At 48.0% G+C, this 25416-nt stretch overlaps 2 protein-coding genes across 8 annotated transcripts in view; one reads left to right on the top strand and one right to left on the bottom strand.

Annotated features, from left to right (window-relative positions):
• Window positions 1-1080: 1080 nt before the first annotated feature.
• LOC122874006 (3-oxo-5-alpha-steroid 4-dehydrogenase 2-like) lies at window positions 1081-14834 on the bottom strand. The gene is made up of 6 exons (XM_044191476.1): window positions 14379-14834; window positions 9568-9890; window positions 7627-7790; window positions 3606-3707; window positions 3087-3237; window positions 1081-2583 (listed from the first exon to the last, which is right to left on the bottom strand). The coding sequence occupies exons 1-6, from the start codon at window positions 14463-14465 to the stop codon at window positions 2517-2519; spliced, it is 894 nt and encodes a 297-aa protein (XP_044047411.1). The 5' UTR covers window positions 14466-14834; the 3' UTR covers window positions 1081-2516.
• A 1953-nt stretch (window positions 14835-16787) lies between these two features.
• Window positions 16788-25416, top strand: part of LOC122874001 (CSC1-like protein 2) — a 39502-nt gene continuing 30873 nt past the window's right edge. For 3 of the 7 annotated variants that reach the window (XM_044191460.1, XM_044191455.1, XM_044191454.1), the window contains exon 1: window positions 24381-24398. In XM_044191460.1, the coding sequence (XP_044047395.1) occupies window positions 24396-24398 (3 nt within the window). In that variant the 5' untranslated portion in view covers window positions 24381-24395. Of the gene's footprint in view, window positions 17459-18759; window positions 18850-24380; window positions 24399-25416 lie in introns of those variants that run through there. The other 4 variants (XM_044191459.1, XM_044191456.1, XM_044191457.1 and 1 more) reach the window with 4 other exon arrangements.

Below are 25416 nucleotides of genomic sequence, written 5' to 3'. Positions count from 1 at the left end.
TGCACTGATGGACACCCTTGTGCTTGAACATGGTGTTAGTTATGGACAAACTGTAACTAGCACAGAAGTCCAACAACTGAACACCGCTCGGGTTCAGATCAGGGGCCGTTCCTTCCGATTACCCCTCTCCAGGTGTCACTGTCGTTGCCCACGTGGGCGTTGAAGTCCCCCCAGTAGAACAACGGAGTCCCGGGTGGTGCACTGTCTAGTACCCCTCCCAGGGACTCCAAGAAGGCCTGGTACTCTGCACTGCTGTTCGGCCCGTAGGCCGCCACAACAGTGAGAGACCTGTCCCCCACCCGGAGGCGGAGGGACGCGACCCTCTCGTTCACTGGGGTAAACTCCAACAACAGTAGTTGTTGGAGTTTACCCCCAGAGCGAAGCGTGGTGACAAGAAAGAGTCAAGTTGCAACTGTATCAGGGAGGATTAGTGATAAAAGGACGACAGCTGTTCTCTAAAGTCCTGAGGCCACAGACAGAGCGCCCTGAACCCCAGTTCACCCCAGAATTACAACTACATGTTCTTCCTCTTACCTGTAGTGCTGTTTCTCCGTCTAGACGGGTTTGTTGTGAGCAGTTTCACGTAGAAACTACCGGCAGAAAGAAAACAGTTCCTACATGAAGGTCAGGATGTCTGGAAACAGACGCTGCTGTTGAGTTTTTCAAATGTAGTTTTTTATTTTGCCGCTTTGAGCTCCACGAGCCGAGCGCCACGCAGACGTCTCTACGGCCGACATCTCCAGAACTCTGCAGCTCGCAGCGAAACCATCAGCTGGACGAACAGCTCTGCAGGTGACAGGAGACACGTGTAGTTTTGATTTTGGGGTGAACTGTCCCTTTAATGCACTCTACCAGGTGAGCTGCCAGCAGCCCTCCTTTTACCTTTTTAAATATCTGATCAAAATAATTGGAACCATTTCTGTTGAAGCATGAAGAATCTGCTCAGTCTGCAGGATAAACGTGGATCTGGTTTTCGACCTCAGCGTCCCGGCGTGACCTCTCTCAGAGCTCGCACTGAGGTCACCTCCTCACCTGTGTTCTGTCACTTTATCTGGTGAAAACACGCCCACAACAAACAAGTCAGACAAACGCCTTTATTCATGTTCTGTTTGTTCTACATCTCTCAACCAGCTGACGCGTGATCGCACAGAAAACACATCACGTCTGTGGATTCGCAGCAGAAACTGCAGAATAATTCATTATAAGACCAGTCGAACGAGCGCTGAGCTTTCCGGTCGCACAACATGTAAGCAGCTGATCTGACATCATCAGCCCAGGTAGAGGCTGCAGGTGGATCGGACACCTGCTGCCTTCAGCCGCTGTGAAGAGTCAGCAGGGCGAAGCAGACGCCTTCGGTAAAGACGTGTGAACGATAATGTAGAAGTACTCGTGACCCTTCTGTGCTCTGTGTTTATTGAGTCCTGAGCGCTTAGAGTTATTAGATCGTTTCCACGACAGACGACTGAAAGCAGTTTAATTATAACGCAGACGCGAGGCTGTGATAGAGTAAAGCAAGTGTTTCCTTGCCGCTGTGGCCAAGTGCTTGCTCATGGTGGCATTTGTTGGGACCTGCTCTGTAGGAAAAGTGCAGTGAGATAACTTCTGTTATGAATATATAAATAAACCTGAACTGATAGAGTTTGTTCAGCTTAGAGTATTTTTATAAAGATGGATTTGTGGATCATCACCGTCGTCGTTTATATGAAGATTAAACAGTTTCATTTTCAAATTGTTTTACGAGTAAAACAGTCGAATGGAACTGAAGCAAACTTTAAAGTGATTTCAGGGAAAAAACAACATGCAGAAAACTAGAGCGCACATTAAAATGTGCTTTCATTTTATTTCTGGCACTGCGTGACGTCGTGTCGGGGAGAGCTCTGCGTTTAAATATAATGTGTGATAATGTTTTCTTTCTAATCCCGCCACACGCCGAGTGCCAGCAGGTGCACCAGACGAGCCTGGCTTACTTATATTATTACATTGTGCTGGACGCTTACTCAGCTTTATACTTCGTACCCACTTGTACTTATTTTGATTATTATAGTGTATCATCTTTCGATTTGCTTGCAGAATCATTTATCATTATGTCTATTTCTGTTCTATTAGCACTTCCTGTCCTGTGTGACGCGACAGCGAGCAGCTGTAACTAAGAGTTTCCCCTCGCGGATCAATAAAGTGATTCTGAAGCGTGCAGACATCTCTGCGGCTCGCACCGAAACAGTCCAGGCGGAGAAACGGCGCCGCAGGCGGGAGGAGACGCCTGTAGCTTTGATTTTGGGGGTGAACTGTCCCTTTAAAGCTGGGGAAGGCGATTTATTTCAGAAGCATTTTTTGTTGTATTTGTTAAAATCCTCTTTACAGCCCGACAGCAGTCAATAAATCAATAAATGGCATCTGTGGCTGTCGCAGGCCGGTAATGAGCCCGGCCAATCAGATCGTCCGGTCCACAAGCCGCAGCCGAACAGGAAGACAGAAATGAAAGAAGAGCTGGAGACGTTGGCGACTGTCTTCCATCCTCACAACAGGAAAGGAAGGACGGCTTTCCTGCCGCGAGGGTAGTCCTCAAACCTCTGCTGGTAGTCTCTGCAAGACACACAGACGGGAGACACCGAAGCATCGGATCGATTAGTCGATCAACAGAAAATGTATCGCCAACCGTTTTGATTCATTGTCTCTGTCATTTTGCAAGCAGAAGTCTCAAACTGGTTTCAGCTTCTCTGTCGTATAAGACAGTAAACTGAATCCGTTTGGGTCGGAGAACACGAGGGATCTGAAGCCGTTATATTGAGCTCTGGGAAATTCTAACGATTATAATCAGAAAAGTCCGATCACTTAATCACTAATAGTTCAGATTCGTGATAAAAACGACTGTTGGCTGCAGCAGTTTAAGAAACTAATAAAACAATCGATAAAGAATGTGTGTGTATAGCTAGCTTAGCTCCCGCTCGGTTTAGCAGCGGCCTTGACGATACACGAAGTCGGACCTGGAAAAACTTCCACAGACCACCGAGAATTAGGGGCGGGGCTTCACAGTGTACACGGCCACGAATATCTCACGCTGGCGATCCCTCGGATTATAAAGGTACCTGTGGTGCTGGCAGGCTCTGGGCCCGATGGAGCAGGCGGTGAAGAAGGCGAAGGCGAAGGTGGGTAACGACCAGCTGGCCACAGCGTAACCACACCACTCCACGATCTCCCCGAAGAAGTTCGCGCCAGACACGAACTCAAACATTCCCCCTGGGAGAAAAATAAAGGTCCAAGGGTTACAGTGAAGGTTTCTGACGCCCCTGAAGAAGTCTGTCACAGACGCTGCAGAACGAGTACTTTATTAATCCCAAAGGGGACCGGTCTTTACAACAAAACAAACCCCCGTGATAAAAGAGTCCAGCACAGGAAGCTCAGCAGTGGATTCATAGAAAACTGTCCACCTTCTGGACCATTACAAGTAATCCGGACTATTTGTTTTGATCAGTGCAAATCCAGCTGCAAAGATCAATTCATCTCTGGATCTAGTGTGGATCAGGATCTGGTGTGAATCAGGATCTGTGGTGTGGATCAGGATGTGGTGTGGATCAGGATCTAGTGTGGATCAGGATCTGTGGTACCGTGGGGGATCCTGTAGACGGTCTCTCCAGGTTTCCTCAGGCTGCGCAGGATGAAGTCGCTGTGGATGTTGATGACCATCCCGACCGCAAACAGAAGAAAACCTGCATCAAATGCAAACAGGAAATAAACACATTTCCTAAAGTTTCAAAATAAAACAATGAGCTGCAACAACATGAGACACAATAAATATGATAGTGACACAGAAGACGATTAGAATAAACTTAATGTGACCTCAGGAGATCGTTTTAAAGGGTTAATGGCCTAAAAACAGCAGAATGGTCCTTTAAATTCAGACGCGTGATCACATTTGTGTGAATGTATTTATTTGGTTTTATTGTGCTTAGTAATTTGAGATATTTGTGTTTTCTTTCGTTATGTTTTCTACAAGTAATCTGGTGTTTAAACTAAGACGGTGCACTCGCTGTGGCATGTTTTCAACAGTAGGTGGCAGCGCGACACTGATTCGCCTCGGGGATCGCAGTCGGTCTCGAGCCACGTCATTTCCTTCCTGTCTTTCAGGTTCGTCCAGTTAGTCAGGACAGCCAGGACAGGAAGGCGGCAGAGTCCGGCTGCAGGCTCCTCCAGACAGCTCGGAGCGCCTCGGGAATAATCGCTGCCGCTGTGTGACATGCCGCTACTCTGCAAAGATCCTGAAGCGTGGAGCGCCAGACCTGCGCAGACCCTCACTGCAGTATGAATGGAACCGCGTGCGCATCGGCGTCACCGGTACAAGTCCACAGCCGTCCACGCAACGCGGAAAGTATGTCCGAGCCTTAAAGCCTGGTTTGTGCTCGACGCAGTGTCCGTGGGCCAAAAGTGACATCATTACGCCTTTCGCGTAGAGCCGCAAGCTGTCACGGCGTTTGGTCGTGCACCTCTGAATTTTTGTAACTAGACGCCCCTGGTGTGCGGTGCGCTTTCATTTCAACATGGACGCCAAAGGTAGACTGGCCACGCAGGTTCGCCTTTACCAACAGCTCTACCAGCCTTCTTTGAGAGACCACAGGGACAGTCACATGACTCCGTTCATGGACAGAGTTTGCCTGTCTCCGTCTGTGTCTCTGTGTTGTGGGCGTGGCTCTCCCTCTCTCCACAGCTCCCGACTCACCCGACACACCCGCACCTCATCCACTAATCAAGCGCTGCAGCACATCGCATCGTTGTTTTCAACACGTAGCTCACGTCCGCGGCTCCTGGAATATGTAGGCGTCACTGCCGGCCTGCCGGCCTCGCTGGGTCTCAGCCACACGTGCCTCCGGACCTGGACCCCAGCCGTACCTCGTCCGCCCACGGCTCCCCTCTCGCCCCTCCGTCTCCGTCCTCCGGCTCTCTTCCCTCAATCCCGTCAAAACTCTGGTGAACTGTACAATAAGTCTCTCTCGTCTCTAACCCTCTGTGTCTGCGTTTGGGAATCCTAACAAACAATGTGGCCCGGATCTACCGGTCCTGCTCTTCAGGGTGCAGCTTATATCCTGTGAGTCCCAGCGCGTGATGTGCAGCGGGGATCTGGGTTAAACATGCAGAGAGCAAGAAGCTTGTTCACTTTTCTGGCAGAATGATTAAACTGAGCGTGAGAGCCATCTGAATCATAATGTGTTGCTTTGAAGTAACTGAGAATACGATAAAAGCTCTCCAGTAGGAGGAACCACAAACCCCCCCGCTTCTCAAACCAGTGTTACGGCCTTGTATTCAGGCATTTTAATGATGTTTCACAGACTGCTGACAACAACAACAATCGCCCCATTCAGCCTGTGGGTCGTGTCCCAGCAGTCTGCGGTCAGGAGAACCAGGACACGCTTGCTTTGTCACAAATCAGACTACATACTTTGTTCTGAGTGTGCTGTTGCTGGACTATTCTCCCACAATGCAATGCAAAAAGGAGGCAGAGGAGCTGCTCACATCTGGAAACATTCAAAGTAATTATGGATGGTGGACAAAAACATTTAATCAAATAAATATGTAAAATTGGAAAGACATGATGTGTATTTGTGCAGTTCCTGCTGTAAATCCTTATATCAGTGTCCCTGGTCTGTAGGAGCAACATGAACCACGTCTTGTCTACCTCTCATGACATGAGCGCGTACTGAACTACAGGTGAGCGCCGTCCTGTTGCTCTTCATCGGTAACAACAAACACAATCCTACATTTCTCTCTGACACTGTGGCCATCGACTGCTGGGGTTAAACTTTTACTTAAGAAACCGCATCTTGATCCAGTGTCTCTCGGTAACTATCGGCAGAGTCTAACCTTGAGTTGTGTCTCTGCAACTTTCTGCCCACATATTTAACATTTCAGTCTGCCGTCAGGGCCTGTCGCGCCACTGAAACTGCACTTACTGCTGTGGATTCGGATTTCACCTCAGTGCTCAGTGCACGATCACTGTATACTCCTCGACCGACTGGAAAATCAATTTGGCATCTCTGGCTCTCGCGTGGTTAAAGTCTCACCTATCAGAATGAACACAGCGTTTCCTATAATAACTAAAATGTTGTGACGTGAAACATGGAGTACCTCAGGGCTCTGTTCTTGGCCCTCTGCTTTTCTTTTAGCTGTGTAAAGGCAGACGATCATTCGCACATTATTAAATTAGACGCCTGCTGGTCTGCAGTGGAAAACTGGATGTCACGTAATTTCCTGCTCCTAAATTCAGATAAAACTAGATGCTCGATACAGACACCAGTTTGATCAAGTAACGTCCTCCATATATGTTACAATCCGTTTCTAACTTTCTCATCCTTTCTAACATTGTTTTCCTATTAAAGGGTTTTTTGGGCAGTTTTCCCTTATCAAGGCTCTAAGGACGGAGGGAGTCGTATGTGATTTGTGATATTGGGCTGTATAAATAAAGATTTCACTGCTACATGTTATTTATCAGTTAAGATGCTTTTATAAACTATTCACATCCTATTTGTTGAAGTCAGAAACATCACTGACATGTTCTGGCTGTAGTTAAAGTTTCTTTGAATAAATGTTTAACTTTATCGCGTCCTATTTTTTAGCACCGCAGAGGGTCAATGAATAACGTCAGTCAGTCAGTCAGTCAGTCAGTCTGTCAGTCAGTCAGTCAGTCAGTCAGTCAGTCCTCCACTTTGGTCCAGACTGAAACAGAAATACATTATTGATTTCTGAGGGGAAACTCTTTGAAACATCTCAGCAGCTGCTGGACTGTGATGAGACGTGCTTCATCGTTCATGCTCCCCTCAGGATGAACTGTAATAACTCTGCTGATCCTCTGACTTTCCATCTAGCGCCACCATCAGGTCGACATGTTAACGTGTCCGACACTTTGGTTTCTGACCAAACACCTGCAGAGCTGCTGACGCTCCCATCAGCCTCAGCTGGACTCTGTGTTCACTGCTAACTAGATCCATATTTGATACTAAAAAGCGGCAGATAAATGGAAGTACGACAAAACACGTGACAACAACTAACTGTTGAATTTCCCTGCAGCAGGACTCAGTGAGCACCAGTAGAAAGCTGTGGCTGTACTGGTCAGCTCCCAGTCTACAGTCCTGATCGTGTGTCTACAGAGTCAGCTGACTGTCTGCTGGACATGAAACAACTGTGTTAGAAAATATCTGTTTTTTTATACAAAGTCAAAGGTACAAGAAGTCTGGGGACATAAAAACTGAAGGAGAGAAGTCTCCCAGGGTGCATTTCACTAACAAACATCCAATCACAGAGCTTCACTTTCTGTTGTTTCTACAAAGTGTCATCTCTAGCTTCAGCTCGCCAATTAAGCATTCAGCAGTTCGAATCAGTTCACTTTCACATTCTGCCTTCTTCTCCATGGCAACGGCAGCTGAGGCTCATGGGTGTTGTAGTATTTAGAGCCGTCCACCAAACTTGATTTCTCAGAAATAAAATTGAAAGAATTCAAACTGGCGGTCAGAACATAAACCGGTTACATTGTCAGGAGAGTCCTGAGTTTCTATGTTGACGAACACTGAGAAGAAGAAAACTTTCTAAGGTGGTGAAGGAAAAGTTTCCTGGTGAACTGGTGATGTTGTCATGACCCACCTGCAGCCAGGCGAGCGTCCGTCAGCCAGGTGTCTTCAAACTGGGCACAGTGCAGCAGGTGGTGTCCCTGCAGGAAGCCGTTGAGCGAGCAGAAGATGGCGGCGTAGAGGACGATGGGCAGCGGGACGGGTCGTCCTCTGGTCAGGAAGCCGTAGATAAAACTCCTAAAGAACAGACTCGAGTCACATCCTGTTTGTTTTTTAGCCACAAGGTCTTTACACATTTCATGTTATTGTGGTGGTTTCCCCCCAACATGGCCGCCTGTAACCATTGGTCACCACTTTCAAAATAAAACTCCCACTTTCAATGCTGTGGGAAAGCAGACATTACTTGGTGTCCTGTAATAAGACACCATTAAACTCTCTGTTACTATGTTCATACCAGGTGAAGGAAGGTGTGTGCAGCTCAGCTATGGAGGTGGCGGGTTTGATTAGGTATTTTTTTAACAAGATTTACTGAAATCCTCTTCTTCTCTTTCTCTCTGAGACTTAGATGTTAAGATCCATACCTCATGTCTAAATCTGAATCTACAGCCAGCAGCTGATTAGCCTAGCTTAGCATAACATCTCCTAAAGTCTTGTCGTCACAGTTAGTGGTGGTTTGGTACAATCCAATGTGTACGCAGCGGAAACACTGTTGAACCAAGAAATTGTTCCAGCACGTAACTCCCACTAAAAACACAACTCTGGTTTTCTGGTCAGATTAAACAAACACGAGACAAAGTGTTGGTCTGTGAGCTTTAGGGGAGTTGGGAGGTGTTCATGGACACACCCTCATGTTTATTAACAGATACTAATGATGTAACAGGTTATTAATGAATGAGCACAGGACCTTTGGGATGAGCTGCAAGAACGCTGCGTACCACAGAGTTAAACATACTCCAGCTGTTAAATAAATGCAGTTAAGTGTTAAGTATAAAGCAGCATGAAATGGAAATAATCAGCTAAAGAACAAGTACCTCAAACGTGTACTTCATTACAGTACCCTCCACGCCTGGTGTTCAGGTGTTCAGTGACCTGAACTGAGCTGCTGAACCTGGCTGGAAATCGCTGTTTACATTCCTGAGAAATGTTGAGGAGCTGATTTGATCTGATGATTATCTCTTTAACACAGCGAACAGTGTAGGAGAGCAGCTTCAAAAACACAGAAGTTTTTGTCATGATGCTTTTATTTTGTCAGTTTTATACTTATTTTGTTCAGTTAAAACAACAAATACACTTAAACTAAAGAATGGCTGTTAGATGAACATATTTATGGACATTTACCACAAAATATGTTGGTGATATTTCTGGCACCGCCATCCACAGACGTCTGAGGAGACACCTGATACAACAACATCTGGATGCTTTTATCTGCACACAGAAACCCCCTGCAACTTACACTGAACCCAGTACTGGAGTTATATATAGTATAAGTAGCAGAACTAAAAGGTACTTCAGAGTTGTGCTTAATACAGCACTGAATGCATTTAGTTACTTTCCTGTTAATACAACAATACTGATTAAAGCAGCAAGCTACGGACTGGCAGTTTTAAAGTAATCAGGGACGCAGCCAGTAGACAGCGAGCTGTTGAAAATAATTAGTAAAAGGGGCGCAATACAATCCATAACTTCCAATAGAAACCTAGTTGGGATTTTGTCCAGAGGGCTGGAGGACACTCTCATAAGAGACATGATGTCTGCGGAGTTCAGGCAGAGTAACAGCAGAAAAATTGCTCAAAGAAGCCCTGAGCAGTTGATCCACATCTAAAAAGGCAGGATTGGGGGCGATACCAGATCTTATTAACTCCACCTTTCCAGCAAAGTGCAAAAGAAACTTTTCACAATCAGCATCACACTCAGCAGGGGCACAAGGTGAGGGTTAACTAACTGATCCACAGTCTTAAACAGGAATCTGGGGTTGTGCTGATGTATAAAAACTCTGCTTATGGTGACCTCTGACCTGTGGAAGTAGTGCAGCATGAAGCAGCAGAGCAGCAGCTTCCTCGCGGTCCCGTGTCCGCTCCCCCCCAGCTCGCTGTGCGGCTCCTCGGTGAGCAGCAGCAGCAGCAGCGGCAGCAGGAAGGACGGGACCTCCTGCAGGAACCAGGCCACTCTGGCCGAACAGCAGCGACCCTCCGCCGGCACGTAGCGACCGTACTGCGTGTGGCTCCGCCTCTGGTGCTGCAGGTAGGCCACGCCCCCGACAATCAGAGCCCAGCTCAGGTAAGAAACAGCGGCGTCCCGACACTCCATCAGTCCGCTGCCACTCGGCTCCACTCGGCTCTGCTCGGAGACGGACGACAGAGAAGAGGAGGGGTTACAGAGACAGAGAGGGGGGACAGAGAGGGGGGACAGAGAGGGGGGACAGAGGGGGGGAACAGAGAGGGGGGACAGAGGGGGGACAGAGAGGGGGACAGAGAGGGGACAGAGAGGGACAGAGAGGGGGACAGCCACGGCCCTCTTACAGAAGCCTTTAAGACGAGAGGAAACTTCTTGTCCTCAGCACTCTGATCTCTCACGTCTCTGCTGCTGATCAACAGTGGATCTCTCCCCCTCCCTCCCCTCTAACGCCGCCCTGCTCAGCCAACACACACCCATTATCATAGCTAAATTACCCCAGGTGATAATAATTCCTAATAATTATCTCCCTGGACTTTCCAAAACTTCTCAGTTGCTGAACGGTGCTACAGTTTATTTAACTGGTAACTATGAAAGTTGTCCACATTGTGGTTTCCTGTGTTTACACGTTAATACCGCTAAGCTAACAATCAATCAATGCCTCCTCTGTGTTACACGGTCACACATTATTCATCGCTGCGCTGAAAGGATTTAGATCCAACACCTGTAAATAGTCTGCTGCTACACCTGAGGAGTTCTGAGGAGAGAGACATTCCTGAGATGTCAGCGGTCTGCCTGCAGCAGGTCCGTTCATGTATTAAAAACCATCTGCAGGAGTTTGTTTTCTTTGTGTTTCTGTCTGGAATTACGTTTCTTTGTCATTGTGATCCTGAAACTGAAAAATGAACCACGTGAGATGAAGAAATTAAGTAAAATACATAAATGAATCAATAAATTGAGAAAGAAATGTGAACGTTTCAGTGCTTCAGCTCTCTGACACCTGGACTGTGACACCTGGTTACACCTGAGGACCAGGATCAGATAAGACCTGCCCGGTCTCGTTTCAGATGACCAGCGCTGTTGTTTTTTAAACATCCTTCATTAAACCACATTTATGGTCAGTATGTGCTAAAAACAAAAAGGGACTTGTGGGGAAATGTGGACACAAACTTTCTCTGTTTAAGTTATGGTTCCAGTATCCATTGACAAAAACAAAGAATTGTACTCAGCATTAGAATTAAGTTTACTTCTTAAAAATACAGTAAACAACATGCTGTTGGTTTGGGTCCTTTGTGGAAGCCATCTTGTAGTCCCTTTCATGTGGCGCACGAGTAGGCGGGTTCTCAGATTTGATTGGATAGTGGATGTGTGATGAAATCCTCCTCCTCCAAGGTATTCCTTCTTTCGGCTGGTCCTGTAGCCTGCGATACGCCGTTGTAGCTCTGGAAGGGAGGAACCAAGACGCGTAGAAACCGGATGACCGCTCTTTGTTCAGAGTCGCTGTGATTGGCTACTTACGTGCTAGCTAAGCCCGATTGGTTGTTTGATTCAGACCACGTCCAGTTTCTAAAAAAATTGAACAGAAAGGGGCGAGCCCCCTCAGACACACGTTCTTTTAAAGGAGGTTCACGTGTTACGGGGGCAGATCGCCATGGTGACTGACACTGAACACCTGACCTGCTGCGGAGCAGGTTATGTTGGAGATAACAGATCAACGCATATAAAAGCAGCGCCCATACTGGCTACTGACCAATCAGTTCTCCTGGAAAATGGCATCAGCAATCATAGCAGATCCCGCGGCGCTCGGGTGCGGATCGTGAGAGTCTCTGAGGACGGCGAGAGAGTTCAGGGACGACGAACCCTTTGTGCTCCAACAGAGTCTGAAGCACTGCAGCCTCGCGCTTGTTGTACCTATGAGATATGAAAGCGAGCCTACTCACCGCTTTGAATTATGTTTTTATATTTATATTTTATATTTAGCTGCAGCTGTGTTGCTTTAAGCTAGCAAAGCTCCGTGATGTGTTGTTTTCCTCTCGTTTCACCCTTTTTGCCCTGAGGTTAAAAACTGTATTTACATGTGATCTGCACGCACTGGGCCTGTCGGGTCGTGTATCATTCAACTATTCAAACTGGAACACAAACAAAAACCAAAAAAACGGATCAGATTTTAGTTTTTTGTAGGCATCAAAGAGTCCGTGTGTTTTCTTCATGAAGGCTGGGGCCGCTGGGAAACTATGGGACAGAACACGCTGGTTGGTTGGACCCAAGTGCTGGGTTTTACCTTTTAACCCAGAAGGCCGGGTTGTTCGTTTGACCCAACCAACGGCGTGAAACCAACTCTTCTGCTGGGTTAAACATTACCCACACACTGGGTCTCATTGCCTTTCTAGTTTTATGTAGTTAAGACTTAAAGGGTGAGAATTCAATACAAATTTCAGTTCATGGTATAGTATAGTATACAGTATTATATGATGGCATTATTTTGTATTTTTATTTATTTATTTATTGTTATACACAAAGTAATTCATGCTCTGCAGGCTGGAGGAAATGAGCGCTGAAGGAGATAGTAACCCCAGCAGACGGCAGTATGGAAGTTTCATGTAATATTTATCATTACATATGTCAAAACAAAAACAAACAAATAAAAATCGCCGTTTATTCATAAAGAGCTACTGTGGCTCAGTGAGCGAGAGCGGCCGAGCTGTCTGAACGGTTCAGCGCTGCTTCCGGCCCGTTGAAGCGCCGGTCTGCCGTTGACAAAGTGGGATGAAAAAGAGCTAATTATCATCACATTATCAACTTTATCTTTGAATTATTGTCATCTTTATAATTAAGTTACATGTTTACAAAATGTTTGCCTCCGTAGTTCATCATATAAGAGCTAGCTAGCATTTGTTATTGTTAGCTAATCGTCGACATTAGCTTCTTGATTTCGTCTGAATTAATATCGAGTTTAAAACGTGAAATGTATAATATGCGTTTAATAAAGCTGGTGCCATGTCTTAGGTAACGTTACGGGAACAGTAACTCTAAGCAATTTTTAACTAACTTTTTATTTATTTCTTTACGTTAAGTATTTAATTTAACGGTTTAGGCGCGCTAACATGTTGTGAAGCTTGACTAGCAGCTAGCTTACATAAAGCATCGGTACTGATGTTTTTATATGGAACATGTTGAACTGTGACTGGTTCTTGTTCGTGACTCGTGTCAGCAGCACAGACGCCACATGTGAGACGCCGTCCAGCCGTTCAGTTAGGAGCCATTCTGCAGGAAAATGTATGTCGGCTGGTAAATGTCTTCTTTTTTAAACATCCGCTGCATGCGATAATCAGAAAGCTTTCGGCGGCAGGAGAAAGACCGAAGCCTGAATTTAGATTTGGATTAAAACAAACTGTAGCGGTTAAAATAAGTGTTGACCAGAAGAAGTGGTGTGAAAATGTTCTTGTCTAAAGAAAAGGGAACTTTCTTTCACTGTGATGGATGAAAGTGTTTGTTTCCATGTCATGATGTTGGAGTCCGAATACTCCAACATGGAGTCATAATGTCACAACACACAGAGCTGCCTCTGCGTCCCGTTAGCACTCGGTCTGAATGTGTAACTGCAGCCAGACAGAGAGCAGATCAGACTGCACCAGGCAGCATGAAGCCGTCCCCGAGAGTCCAGGAGGCAACAAGCGCTGATCCTCAGGTGAGGCATCGTTCACAGCCGAGCTCCCGGAAACACCTGACAGCGACGACGGAGGAGGCCGAGGCTGTTTTAATACTGCCTCGGGACATGTGGAAGATATTACCTGTCAACACACACACACACACTCACACTCTTTCAGTAGTTTTCACTCTGAATGGGCCACTCTGTATAAAGAGTGCTTTTACTTTTGATCCTTTGAGTACTTCCTCCACCGCTGTCAGTAAGATTTACTTCGTGCATCCTTGGAGCCCGGCGGAGCTGGCAGGCGGTGACGCCGGGAAAGGGACGCCTGCCGCTGCCTGGAGGTTAGGGGGACGCTGCCTGTACCTCCTCACACCAGTTCTCTGCTCTCCTGCTGGGTGTGGATCCATAATAACTGCTGAGGCTCCCCGACTGTTTACTTCTTCTATTTCACCAGAGATGTCGGTCCTTGCCAACTTCTGGTCTCACTTCCGCTCTTTCCCACCGAGCTCGAGGCTGTTTCTGTGCGACCCCCTTCACCTCAGCCGTGCTGTTATTCACTGCTGCAACGAATCCTACTGAAGTCCGTTTTGTCCACATAAATCCTGTCAGCGGATCTTTGTTGTAGCTCTCCAACCCCCATTGCATTTCTGCATGAGTGATCCTTCTCTCCACTCTCACTTGTCCCGTCCGATAACCTCACACCCACCACAGGCCACGTTATGCGCTCCTCCACAGTTACAGCGTTGTGGTTGCACCCCAGTGCCACACTGCCCCACATGTAGCACATCTCTGCCCTTCAGTTTCCGGCTGTGGGACAGCTGCAGCACCTCAGTGGTTTGGGCACATCCACTCTCACTGGGTAACTCATAAAACCCACCAATACCTTCTCTGCCAAATTCAAGCAATACCGTTTCCCTGTCCTCCTTCACGCCTTCTTTTGTTGTTTTCTAGCTGCTGCCACACCGTATTAAATTACAGGTAAAGTATTCACATCAACCTACCTTAAAATCCTGCTCGTGCGAACCTCTCACCGCAGGAGATGGATCCAGAAAACAGACAATGGAAGAGCTGGAACCTGAATGAACCATCAGCTGAGCCAAAGTTACCCAACCAGCCTAACTGTGAATTAACCCCTTACACCCCCCCTGACCCAGCAGGCTTTACAGAAACAGCCCAGCCCCTTTCTGAGTGAACAGCGACCTCCGGTGGCCACCGGTCGTCAAAGCAGCTCCATTATTCATTAACACCTGCAGACTTCAGGTGAGTTCAGTGACCATCGCTGGAGGTAGCCTATCAACTTTCTATTTGTGATGAGTCCTTCATCACGCCACCATAGTGACCGCGGGACTCCTCATCCTCACCTTCAGCAACGACCAAGCAGCATCGTGATCACACACACACGACTGTAAGTCACACAGAGCGAAAGCTGTGTCTGTGTGGGTCATTTAGCAAGAAGTAATATTAACACATACAGGAAACAGGAAGTGAAACACACTTTACATAGAGACGTCACACAGAGAGAAACAGGAAGTGAATCTTCCTCAGGTTATCTTCATCATCCTCACAGCTGTCGCCTGTAATGTCTGTCATTAACATTCATTCTCCTCAGAAAGCAGTAAAGTCTCAACTCCATGAAACTGAAAAAAGATGAAAAACACACAGAGAAATAAAACACCACAGTGAAAGACGAAATATTAAGAAATAAAATAAGCAGTTCAGGTAAAATCAGGATCTGCTTTCAGATAAAAATGTGTTTTGAGACGAGACTTAAACGAAGACTCTGACTCAGACAGCCTGATGTCTTCGGGCAGGTTGTTCCAGAGCCTCGGGGCCCTGATGGCCAAAGCTCCGCCCCCCTTAGTTTCCATCCTGGACTCAGGAACAGACAGGAGACCCCTGCCCGAAGATCTCAGACTACGTGAAGGTTCATAAGGGATTACAAGGTCTAAAATACAGTCTGGAGCCATGAAGAGCCTTAAAAGTAATCAACAAGATCTTAAAATCAGTCCTGAAACCAACAGGGAGCCAATGTAAAGAGGCTGAACCAGGTGTGATGTGGTCGCACCTCTGGGTCCTGGTTTACAGCCGAGCAGCTGAGTCCTGTACAGTCTGCAGTCTGTCAGAGTTTTTAGATTAAGACGAGTGAACCGGCTGTTACAGTAATCGAGGCGTGAGGAGATAAAAGCACGTACAACAGTTTCTGCATCACTAAGATTTAAAATAGATTGGATTTTTGTTTCTGAGGTGACAGAAACCTGATTGGACAAGTTTAGTGATATGTTGCTCAAAACATAAATTGCTATCAAACAGGACACCAAGGTTTCTCCCAACAGGCTTGATATGTTGTGACAGGTTACCAGTAGATGGCAGTATTTGTTTAGTGATGTGTTGGGGCCCAATAACAGGGATTTCAGTTTTATTTGAGTTGAGCTGAAGAAGATTTACCGACATCCAGTGTTTTACGTCAGACAAATGTGATGTTGCACTTTCCACTCGTCTTCAATAACAAAAAATATATTTAAGAACTGTATTTCGGTGCATGGCAACCAGGAGCCAAATGTTGTGAGACGTCAGAGGTCAGTCTGAACCAATCAGGATCGTCCTCGTGTGATGTCAGAGAGAAGAATGTATACCTTTACAAAACAGGACGGGCAAGTGTGTTACACAGTAAAGAAAGAGCTGCTGCACCAGCAGACAGATCATGTCCGCTGGTCCTGGCGCCCCGGGGCTGACCCCGGGCTGACCCCGCCGGCCCGCTCAGACCTCCGGAGGTGGCCCGACCTCTCTCTCGCTCCTCTGCCGCTTGACGCCCCTCCTGTCCCCTCCTGAACCCGCCGTGTCTTCGTCGTCAGAGTCCTGGTCGGGGCCACTGTACTGGACTCCATGTTGGGCCTGAAAACCTCCTCCTCCCGGCGGTCCAAAGCTCCTGCGCTAACGGTGTAAACAACACCACTCAGCCGGTGCTCTGCGCTCCCAGTCCGCACAGAGTCAGCGAACAGGACCGCAGACTAGTTCAGCAGCAGTTAACGGTTTCTTAGCAACAAGCGACCTGTCCATCAGGAAACGCCGTAACTCACCGGGAGTCGAGGCGGAGCAGCCGGACGACGTCAGCGGAACATTTCCTCCATAAAATATGATCTCACAATAAGATGACAGGATGCATTAAAGTCATCATTTGAATACAAAAGTCCATAGATAGATATTATTATGTTTTTCTAATAGTTTACTGTAATTTTTTGTTTTATTATTTTTATTACTACTGAATACAAAATTCCATAGAGTTTTAAAATGAATATAAAAGTGTCTGTTATTGTATTTATTCTGATATTATTATATACTTTTTATTATTATTGTACTTTTTTTTAACATTCTGTGAATATTAAGCTGCATAGAAAAATAATGAAAATGTCAAAATAAAACGCTGGCAGCTGGGCTCTTATTGTGAAGGTCCCGGTCTGGCGCCCCCTGTCGGCGGCGGAGTGTAGCGGCAGCTGGGCTCTTATTGTGAAGGTCCCGGTCTGGCGCCCCCTGTCGGCGGCGGAGTGTAACTGCAGCTGGGCTCTTATTGTGAAGGTCCCGGTCTGGCGCCCCCTGTCGGCGGCGGAGTGTAACTGCAGCTGGGCTCTTATTGTGAAGGTCCCGGTGTGGCGCCCCCTGTCGGCGGCGGAGTGTAACTGCAGCTGGGCTCTTATTGTGAAGGTCCCGGTCTGGCGCCCCCTGTCGGCGGCGGAGTGTAGCGGCAGCGGCGCTGAATGCCCGTCCTCCTCTTCTTCTTCTCCCAGCAGCGGCTCCGCGCTGTTTCTATTCCCGGAGAGACCGCCTCCATTTTAGCACCGACACCCGGCGGAGGAGCAGCGGCTCTCAGCGGACTCAGCGGCCGGCGGAGGGACACGCTCCTGCGGCGGCGGTGGCTTTAATTCCTCGGGCGTGAATCAGCCGTTTTTTCCTGGGATGGCGGCGCTGCGGCAGGACGCAGCCGGGGCGGCGGTGGCTTTGTGAGGATTTAACGGGCTGTTTTCTGCGGTGAGATTTCTTGATTTAACGGAGGAGAGGAGCGGGAGGATCGGCTTCGGAGGGTCAGGTACAGGCTTTATTCTAATTGGGTTTATTTATGACGGGGCTCTGGTTTATCATAAGACGGCTTTGTTTGAGCTCCTCAGCGGGCTGATTAGCCGCTGACAGGCCGCTGCTGCAGCCTCTCCGGCGGCCTGTCAGCGGCTCCTGCTCGCGGTCTCCACCCGGACAGCATCCATCCAGCCTCCGCGCGGCTCCGGAGCTTTGTGTTGGGGGGGAGGAGGGGGAGGGGGTGCGTTATATAATGTGTGCGCAGAGGACACACCGTCTGTCCGCAGCTATAATGTGATTTCACCTCTTTCTGACTGGAGCCTCTGTAACAGCGACACAGGCGCGTTTCACTGCGGTGAAGCGCGTCTCTCCCCCGGTTGTTGACGCTGGATGCGGGCGGGCTTTGACGTTGTGTCCCGGCGGGCAGGTGGTGCGGCTCAGGCCGGACTGCAGGTGCAGCAGGGCCGCTGCTTCATCCAGGAGGCACGGACGCGTTTCACCTGAGAAAACCACGACCTGGGTCTGAGATGAAGCCCTTCACTGACACTGACACAAACGACTAATCGATTAACGCTGTTTCACGGTCCGAAATGTCAGTTTCTGAGATTATGAACCAGAGAAAAACAATAAACCATCAGTTATTTCCAGATAAAAGTCTTAAATGATGAGCTGATTGTTACAGCTGTTCATCGTCACCTGTGAAACTTGTTTCCACAGGTGAAGTCCCCCAGAGTCACGTGTTCAGTGACGTTATTCAGTAGAAAATGTTAAATTCATTCCCAGGTGCTTTTTGTCAGAGGGGGAACCGAAAACCACGTTCACCTGTACGTTTAGTGTCGCATCAGACAGGCTCTGTGGCCCCGGGCTCAGGAGGCCCCTGTGGTCAGGGGGCCCCTGTGGTCAGGAGGCCCCTGTGGTCAGGGGGCCCCTGTGGTCAGGGGGCCCCCCTGTGGTCAGGAGGCCCCTGTGGTCAGGGGGCCCCTGTGGTCAGGGGGCCCCTGTGGTCAGGAGGCCCCTGTGGTCAGGGGGCCCCTGTGGTCAGGGGGCCCCCCTGTGGTCAGGAGGCCCCTGTGGTCAGGGGGCCCCTGTGGTCAGGGGGCCCCCTTGTCGTCAGGAGGCCCCCCGGCTCAGGAGGCCCCCCGGCTCAGGAGGCCCCCTGTGGTCAGGAGGCCCCCCGGCTCAGGAGGCCCCCTGTGGCCCTGTGGTATCAGTTCCAAAACGCTGTCACTATACGTTGGGATCTGTTTTATATAGAAATATAATAAAACGGTTCCATAGAAATGTCTAACGCCTGCAAATATGTAACGTTTGCATTAGCAGGAGCTAACAACCGAGCCACAGTGAGCGGACTCTGGTCTGCAGGAACCACTTCCTGTCTGCCGAGGGGCGGAGTCAGAGCTGCACCAGGTGAGAGAGCACAGCTAGCTTAGCTAAAGCTAACGCCACGTTTACTTTCTCAGCTGTTAACATTTAAAACCGGACATGTTGGTGATTCAGTTCGTTACACATCACTGTTATTATTGGACTTTAAATCCCATATTTAAATATATTCAGTTGTAAATGAGTGCAGTATATAAATGCTGTCGTATACATCATTTTATATTTATATATATTTATATATATTTATATTTAAGCGGACAGACGCACACGTTTTATGAGACAGATCCTGTAAATAATCAAAATGAAGTTTATTGGAACATTTGGTTGGTAGATTGTGTTTGTCTGCATGTTGTGACATCGCGTCAGCATTTCTTTGGGGTGTAGTTATCGGGCAGGATGGATGGATTGATTGATTGATTGATTGATTGATTGATTGATTGAGATGTAACTGATGTTTTCATGTTGTAAATATTGTAAAACCGATACAATCGACCTGATTATTCTCAGGTGAAACCCGTCTCACGTCGCCGACCGTGTGACTTCCAGACAGTTTTCACGTGAAAGCGGCAAGAACAAAGTTTCACATGTGACCCGAAAAGCTGAAATGATGATCAATCATTTAATCGATTTATTGTTTGAAGACCGTTTTCTAGAAAATGCGAGGATTTGCTGCTTTACTGTGGTTTATTTCATAAACTGACGCCCGAAGACGGAAATCAGAAACTCTGACGGACACTTTTCACTATTTCCTGACATTTTATCGATTTTTAATAGTTTTGATTGTGCTAATGGAGTTCACTTCAACTCCTTTCAGTGCTTAAATGTCGTCTGCCACTTCAGTTTCCTTCAGTTGTTCAGTTTGAACTGCGACGATTATTCCATAGAAATGCATTTTAAAAAACTGGAGCACTGAAAGGAGCTGAAGAGTCGCCGAACGTGAAACTGCAGATAGGACGGAGCTGTGAGGTGAAGCGACGGCGGTAAAAGGAGTTGAGGGGTCAGTCGAAGTGCTGAAAGCATCTGCCACTTCAGCTCCTGTACAGATACGTCCGCAAAGCTTAAACGACGTGATGTTTGAACAGGTGGGGTTTGTTTCCAACCCGCCGGATCGGCTGACGGCTCGCGTTTCTTTTCAGTGATGTCACTGTGATGTCATCCACCGTGATGTCATCCACCGTGATGTCACCGTGTTCACAGCTCTCAACTAGGCTGCTTTCACTTTAGAGATATACACGCAGAGAGCTCATTGGCCGCTGCTGTTTTTATTTATTTATTTTATTTGCAAACCACACAGGCTTATTAAACCTTCAGTATTTCAGTAGAGCAGCTCGAACAAAGAAAGAGCTTCCAGATTCTCAGATTCACAGACTCTTTAAAGACGACACGTCGTGAATAAAAACATGAAATACAGGTTCAGAGCTGCCAGATTTAACTTCACTGTAAGCGAAAGTTGTTTTGATAAATAGAAACAGAAACTGTCAGAATATCTGTGAATGAACGAGAGAGAAGCTCGTCTGCTTCAGGGTTAAATGTCGGCCGTAAAGACTCTGCAGGAGAAACTTTATCCACAGTTGGAAACAGGAAGTGTGAAACAGCTCCAGCTGAGCTGCTTTATATTCTGAAAGCCTCCGTGATATTTCATCTGAAAGGAAAACATTCGCCGGACAAAACGGATCTGAAGAACTCGCCGGTACAGTAAAAAGGAAAAGTTTAGAGCAGCTGAGGGAAGCAGTCGGGGAGCAGAGTTCCTCCAGAAACCTTTAACAGAACCAATAATCACACGACGACTCGTGTGAACTGTTGATTAGAACAAATATTAGATTTGTGGTTGAAGTCTGGACAGTGAAGTAAATGTCATCAGCATCGCAGCCTGTTCAGCCCGGTGTCTGGAGAGAGTCAGAGTTCACCTGTATACACCTGTTATTCCACACAGGTGCATCATGGGGCCAAAGATTCTGATTATAGATTAATTTCCAGTCCTGGAGAACCGGTCCGTGAAACCCAAAGTCACATTTAAAAAGAAACTCGACACCACCAACACTAGAGAAGATTTTGCCGCTGCTGTTCTTCACAGCGACGCGTCAACGCTGCCGCCATATTGGTCCGGGGAAGCGGCGCCTTCTGACGAAGCGTGTCGATCCACAGTCATCATAACTGCTCGAGTCTCTACCAACAGTTCGGTTTGTTACAAATGCCGCGTGTTTGTGACGCAGGACGCTTGTTCAAATTAAAAATGCCGGTTTTCATACCAAAATACAAACAGCAATATGACTGCAATGACTGTTTTTTCAAAATAAAAACATGTGTGTGTTTTCTGCTTTTACAGCCCTAATGCAAGCTGCCTAACTAAAAGAAAATGGAAGTTAATTCATCTATTTATTTAATTACGGATCGTTACAAATACGCCATGTTTTTAAAATTAGCCAGCAGTCACACAGTGAGGAAAAATATCGATGATGCTTTTATCATCGCATCCTAGCCGACGACTTCCGGCTTTAACGTTGGTGAGGCGTTCAGTGTCACCGAGTTCAGGCCGAGTTCAGGCCGAGTTCAGGCCGAGTCCGCCTGCAGCCGGCTGATAAGACTGTCGGTGACATTATGTTCAGACTGGAGAGTTTGTCTTCACGGCGCAGCAGCTTCCTGCTCTCCGAAGCTGCCGGCAGGTTTCTCTCTCGGCTCCTCTCAACTCTTCGGACGCTTAGTGTGTGACGTCGCTGCGGCGGTGTTGGGTTCCAGTCCGGAGTCCGAACTAATAATTATATGAATCATGAATCTCTTGTCGCACGTCGTGTACCACGTTTGAATCCAGACCCGCTGACCGTCAGCTGAAGGCCGAAATGTGCCAAACGCCCTCAAACAGGCGCGCGCAGTCAGCTGTTGCCTCTGGGCTGCAGACCTCCGCAGGTCTGCTGGAAGCTTCTTCACTGAAGAGCTTCACCTGTTGGACTTAAACACCGTTTGGTGTTTGAGTCTTCCTGCGGCGGCTCAGCAGGAAGCGCTGCTGGGAAATCAATACAATTAATAAATACCATCACATCAAGATGCGATCAGACTGAACTGATCCACACAGCAGCTCCAGAGTCTGACTACAGATAGATGGAGGTCTTAGGCCAGTGCTAAGCTAACAGCGGCTGGTGAAGGTCTTAGGCCAGTGCTAAGCTAACAGCGGCTGGTGAAGGTCTTAGGCCAGTGCTAAGCTAACAGCGGCTGGTGAAGGTCTTAGGCCAGTGCTAAGCTAACAGCGGCTGGTGAAGGTCTTAGTCCAGTGCTAAGCTAACAGGTGCTAGTGGAGGTCTTAGTCCAGTGCTAAGCTAACAGGGGCTGGTGGAGCTCTTAGGCCAGTGCTAAGCTAACAGGCGCTGCTGGAGGTCTTAGTCCAGTGCTAAGCTAACAGGGACTGGTGGATTTCTTAGGCCAGTGCTAAGCTGACAGGTGCTAGTGGAGGTCTTAGTCCAGTGCTAAGCTAACAGGGACTGGTGGAGGTCTTAGGTCAGTGCTAAGCTAACAGGGACTGGTGGAGGTCTTAGGCCAGTGCTAAGCTAACAGGCGCTGGTGGTCTTAGGCAGTGTCTAACAGGGACTGGTGGAGAGGTCAGTGCTAAGCTAACAGGGACTGGTGGAGGTCTTAGGCCAGTGCTAAGCTAACAGGCGCTGGTGGCGGTCTTAGACCAGTGCTAAGCTAACAGGGACTGGTGGAGCTCTTAGGCCAGTGCTAAGCTAACAGGCGCTGCTGGAGGTCTTAGTCCAGTGCTAAGCTAACAGGGACTGGTGGAGGTCTTAGTCCAGTGCTAAGCTAACAGGTGCTAGTGGAGGTCTTAGTCCAGTGCTAAGCTAACAGCGGCTGGTGGAGGTCTTAGTCCAGTGCTAAGCTAACAGGTGCTAGTGGAGGTCTTAGTCCAGTGCTAAGCTAACAGGTACTGGTGGCGGTCTTAGGCCTGTGCTAAGCTAACAGGCGCTGGTGGAGGTCTTAGGCCAGTGCTAAGCTAACAGCAGCTGGTGGAGGTCTTAGTCCAGTGCTAAGCTAACAGGGGCTGGTGGCGGTCTTAGGACTGTGCTAAGCTAACAGGCGCTGGTGGAGGTCTTAGTCCGGTGCTAAGGTAACAGCAGCTGGTGGAGGTCTTAGTCCAGTGCTAAGCTAACAGGTGCTAGTGGAGGTCTTAGTCCAGTGCTAAGCTAACAGGGGCTGGTGGCGGTCTTAGGCCTGTGCTAAGCTAACAGGCGCTGGTGGAGGTCTTAGGCCAGTGCTAAGCTAACAGCGGCTGGTGGAGGTCTTAGTCCAGTGCTAAGCTAACAGGGGCTGGTGGCGGTCTTAGGACTGTGCTAAGCTAACAGGCGCTGGTGGAGGTCTTAGTCCGGTGCTAAGGTAACAGCAGCTGGTGGAGGTCTTAGTCCTGTGCTAAGCTAACAGGCGCTGGTGGAGGTCTTAGGCCAGTGCTAAGCTAACAGCGGCTGGTGGAGGTCTTAGTCCAGTGCTAAGCTAACAGGGGCTGGTGGCGGTCTTAGGACTGTGCTAAGCTAACAGGCACTGGTGGAGGTCTTAGTCCGGTGCTAAGCTAACAGCAGCTGGTGGAGGTCTTAGGCCTGTGCTAAGCTAACAGGCGCTGGTGGAGGTCTTAGTCCAGTGCTAAGCTAACAGGTGCTGGTGGAGGGATAAACTAATGAGGCTAACAGTTGTTTTAAGCCTGGGCTAAGCCAATAAATATAATAGCGGTCAGGCCAACACTAACGGGGCTAATAAGGTTTCTAAGAGTCTAAGGACACGGTGTGGTCTAATGGTGATGGGGGGTCAGATGGGTGTTTGGACCAGGTGTCAGGAGGTCTTCAGGTGTTGGTGATGGTCTGATGAACAGATGTGGACTGTGTGTGTTTGTCAGGGTTGCAGAGTGTCTGCAGCTCTGAGACTGGAGGCTTCAGATGAGTCATGCTGCTGCTGCACCATGACAACAGAGGGGGGGGGGGGTCCAGGTTCCAGATCAGACCATCGCAGCACCAACAACAACTACAGTGTGAAACCTGTTAGCGTCCCCTGGAGGCTGCAGTGTTCACTACAGCCACATTTATCTCTGCCCTGAAGGTGGCGCTAGAGGGAAGGTCCCGGGGTCAGTAAGGGTTCATCGTCTGGGAAGGAGATCAGGACATTTACGGGATCAGCTGATGGACAGTTCTGATAATTGATTACCTCCAGTCGGTGTGGGTAAAGTAAACAGAGACATCTGAAGACCGCAGGTGGCGCTGCAGCAGAGACTCACAGCTGATGGAGGAGATTAGGACGCGTTAAAACAAGTCGCGCTTCAGAGTCATAACTCCGTTAAAATCTGAACGCACAGACATGAAACGCGATGTTTTAGATTCCTGACGTCCGTCCAGAATAAACCTCATAAACCAGCTGAGTCGCCAGAGAAGAAAGCGGCTGCAGAACCTGCCTGAGAATCCTGCTGTTTCTAAGTTTCCTTCAGTCTCACAGTGATCCGGAGACAGCTGTCTGTCCGTCCACGGGTCCACTGCAGACAGGAGCTGCTGACTGCTGGTTCGGCTGCTCTGATGGGACAGTCTGACTAACACATACAGGTTACCATGGTATACTACCTGTTTACAGCCCCTAAAGCATTATGGGAACTGTAGTTCCAGAACTTGGATCATGATTATCCCCCAAATAGAAGTAAGACAAAGAATAATAATAGTAATAGGAGTGACAAACTTCATTAAAATTAACTTTGTTCACATTCATATACAGATATTCACTGTGTGATGAACGCCTGTGGACATACGGACAAAAACTCGACCGTTTAAATTTGTCAAATTGTCCCAAGATTGTAATAATAAAGATGTTGTGTTTTCCTGAAACGATGAATTCTGCTATAATCTGCTGACGTTTAAATGGAGTTCTGCATATAAACTCAGCGGGCGCAGATGCTTCCTCACATCGCCTCTTTGTTCTCAGTCTGTTAGGTCGGAGGCGGAGCGACGTGATGTAACGATGACATCATCAGTCAGAGCGCCGTCCCTGTGCTTTTGTGACAAACAGCCGCCGAGGCGTAAAAACTGGGTCAGGAGCTGCAGTCAGGGTTACCGTGGCAACGGGATCAGTAGGTCACAGTAGGTGGAAGCTGCCTGCTGCTGCTGCTGCTGCTCAGGCATGCTGGGAAATGTAGTCAGCTCTGAGGTCTCATGCTAAAACATGTTGAAACATTTGTTGCACATAACTCCCAGGGTGCACTGCGGTTTTTAGAACATGTTCAGGTGGCTTCTTTCCAGGAATTTAATAGCAGAAGAATCGCTCTTGGTATGTGGCCTGTTTGTGAGGGTTTCGTAGGTAATCATATTTTTAAAACTGAGTTTAGTTTCAGATGGCTGACGAATGAATAACCACAAAACAATCTGATGACTTCGTAATAATTTCTTAACCAGACTGAGTCTGCAGCTCTGTGAGGCTGACACACAGCGGCGCTTTGAGCTAAATGCTAACAGCAGCATGCTAACATGCTCACAGTGACAACGCTAACATGCTGATGTTTAGCAGGTACAATGTTCACCATCTTAGCTTAGCGTGTTAGCATGCTAACATTAGCTAGTTAGCAGTGAACACAGAGTGCAG

Source organism: Siniperca chuatsi, linkage group LG3 (assembly GCF_020085105.1).
Source record: "Siniperca chuatsi isolate FFG_IHB_CAS linkage group LG3, ASM2008510v1, whole genome shotgun sequence".
Taxonomy (NCBI): domain Eukaryota; kingdom Metazoa; phylum Chordata; class Actinopteri; order Centrarchiformes; family Sinipercidae; genus Siniperca; species Siniperca chuatsi.
Note: the sequence above shows the minus strand (reverse complement) of the source record. Positions and strands in the feature narration are given on the sequence as shown.

Bases quoted from the DNA above. Each gene is read 5' to 3' on its own strand.
- LOC122874006 (XM_044191476.1), bottom strand. From the start codon at position 14,465: ATGGTTCATTCAGGTTCCAGCTCTTCCATTGTCTGTTTTCTGGATCCA. The intron at 9,891-14,378 runs GTAGGTTGATGT...GTCTCCGAGCAG, and splicing joins CGCACGAGCAGGATTTTAAG to AGCCGAGTGGAGCCGAGTGG. The intron at 3,238-3,605 runs GTACCACAGATC...TTTTTCTCCCAG, and splicing joins CGTCTACAGGATCCCCCACG to GGGGAATGTTTGAGTTCGTG.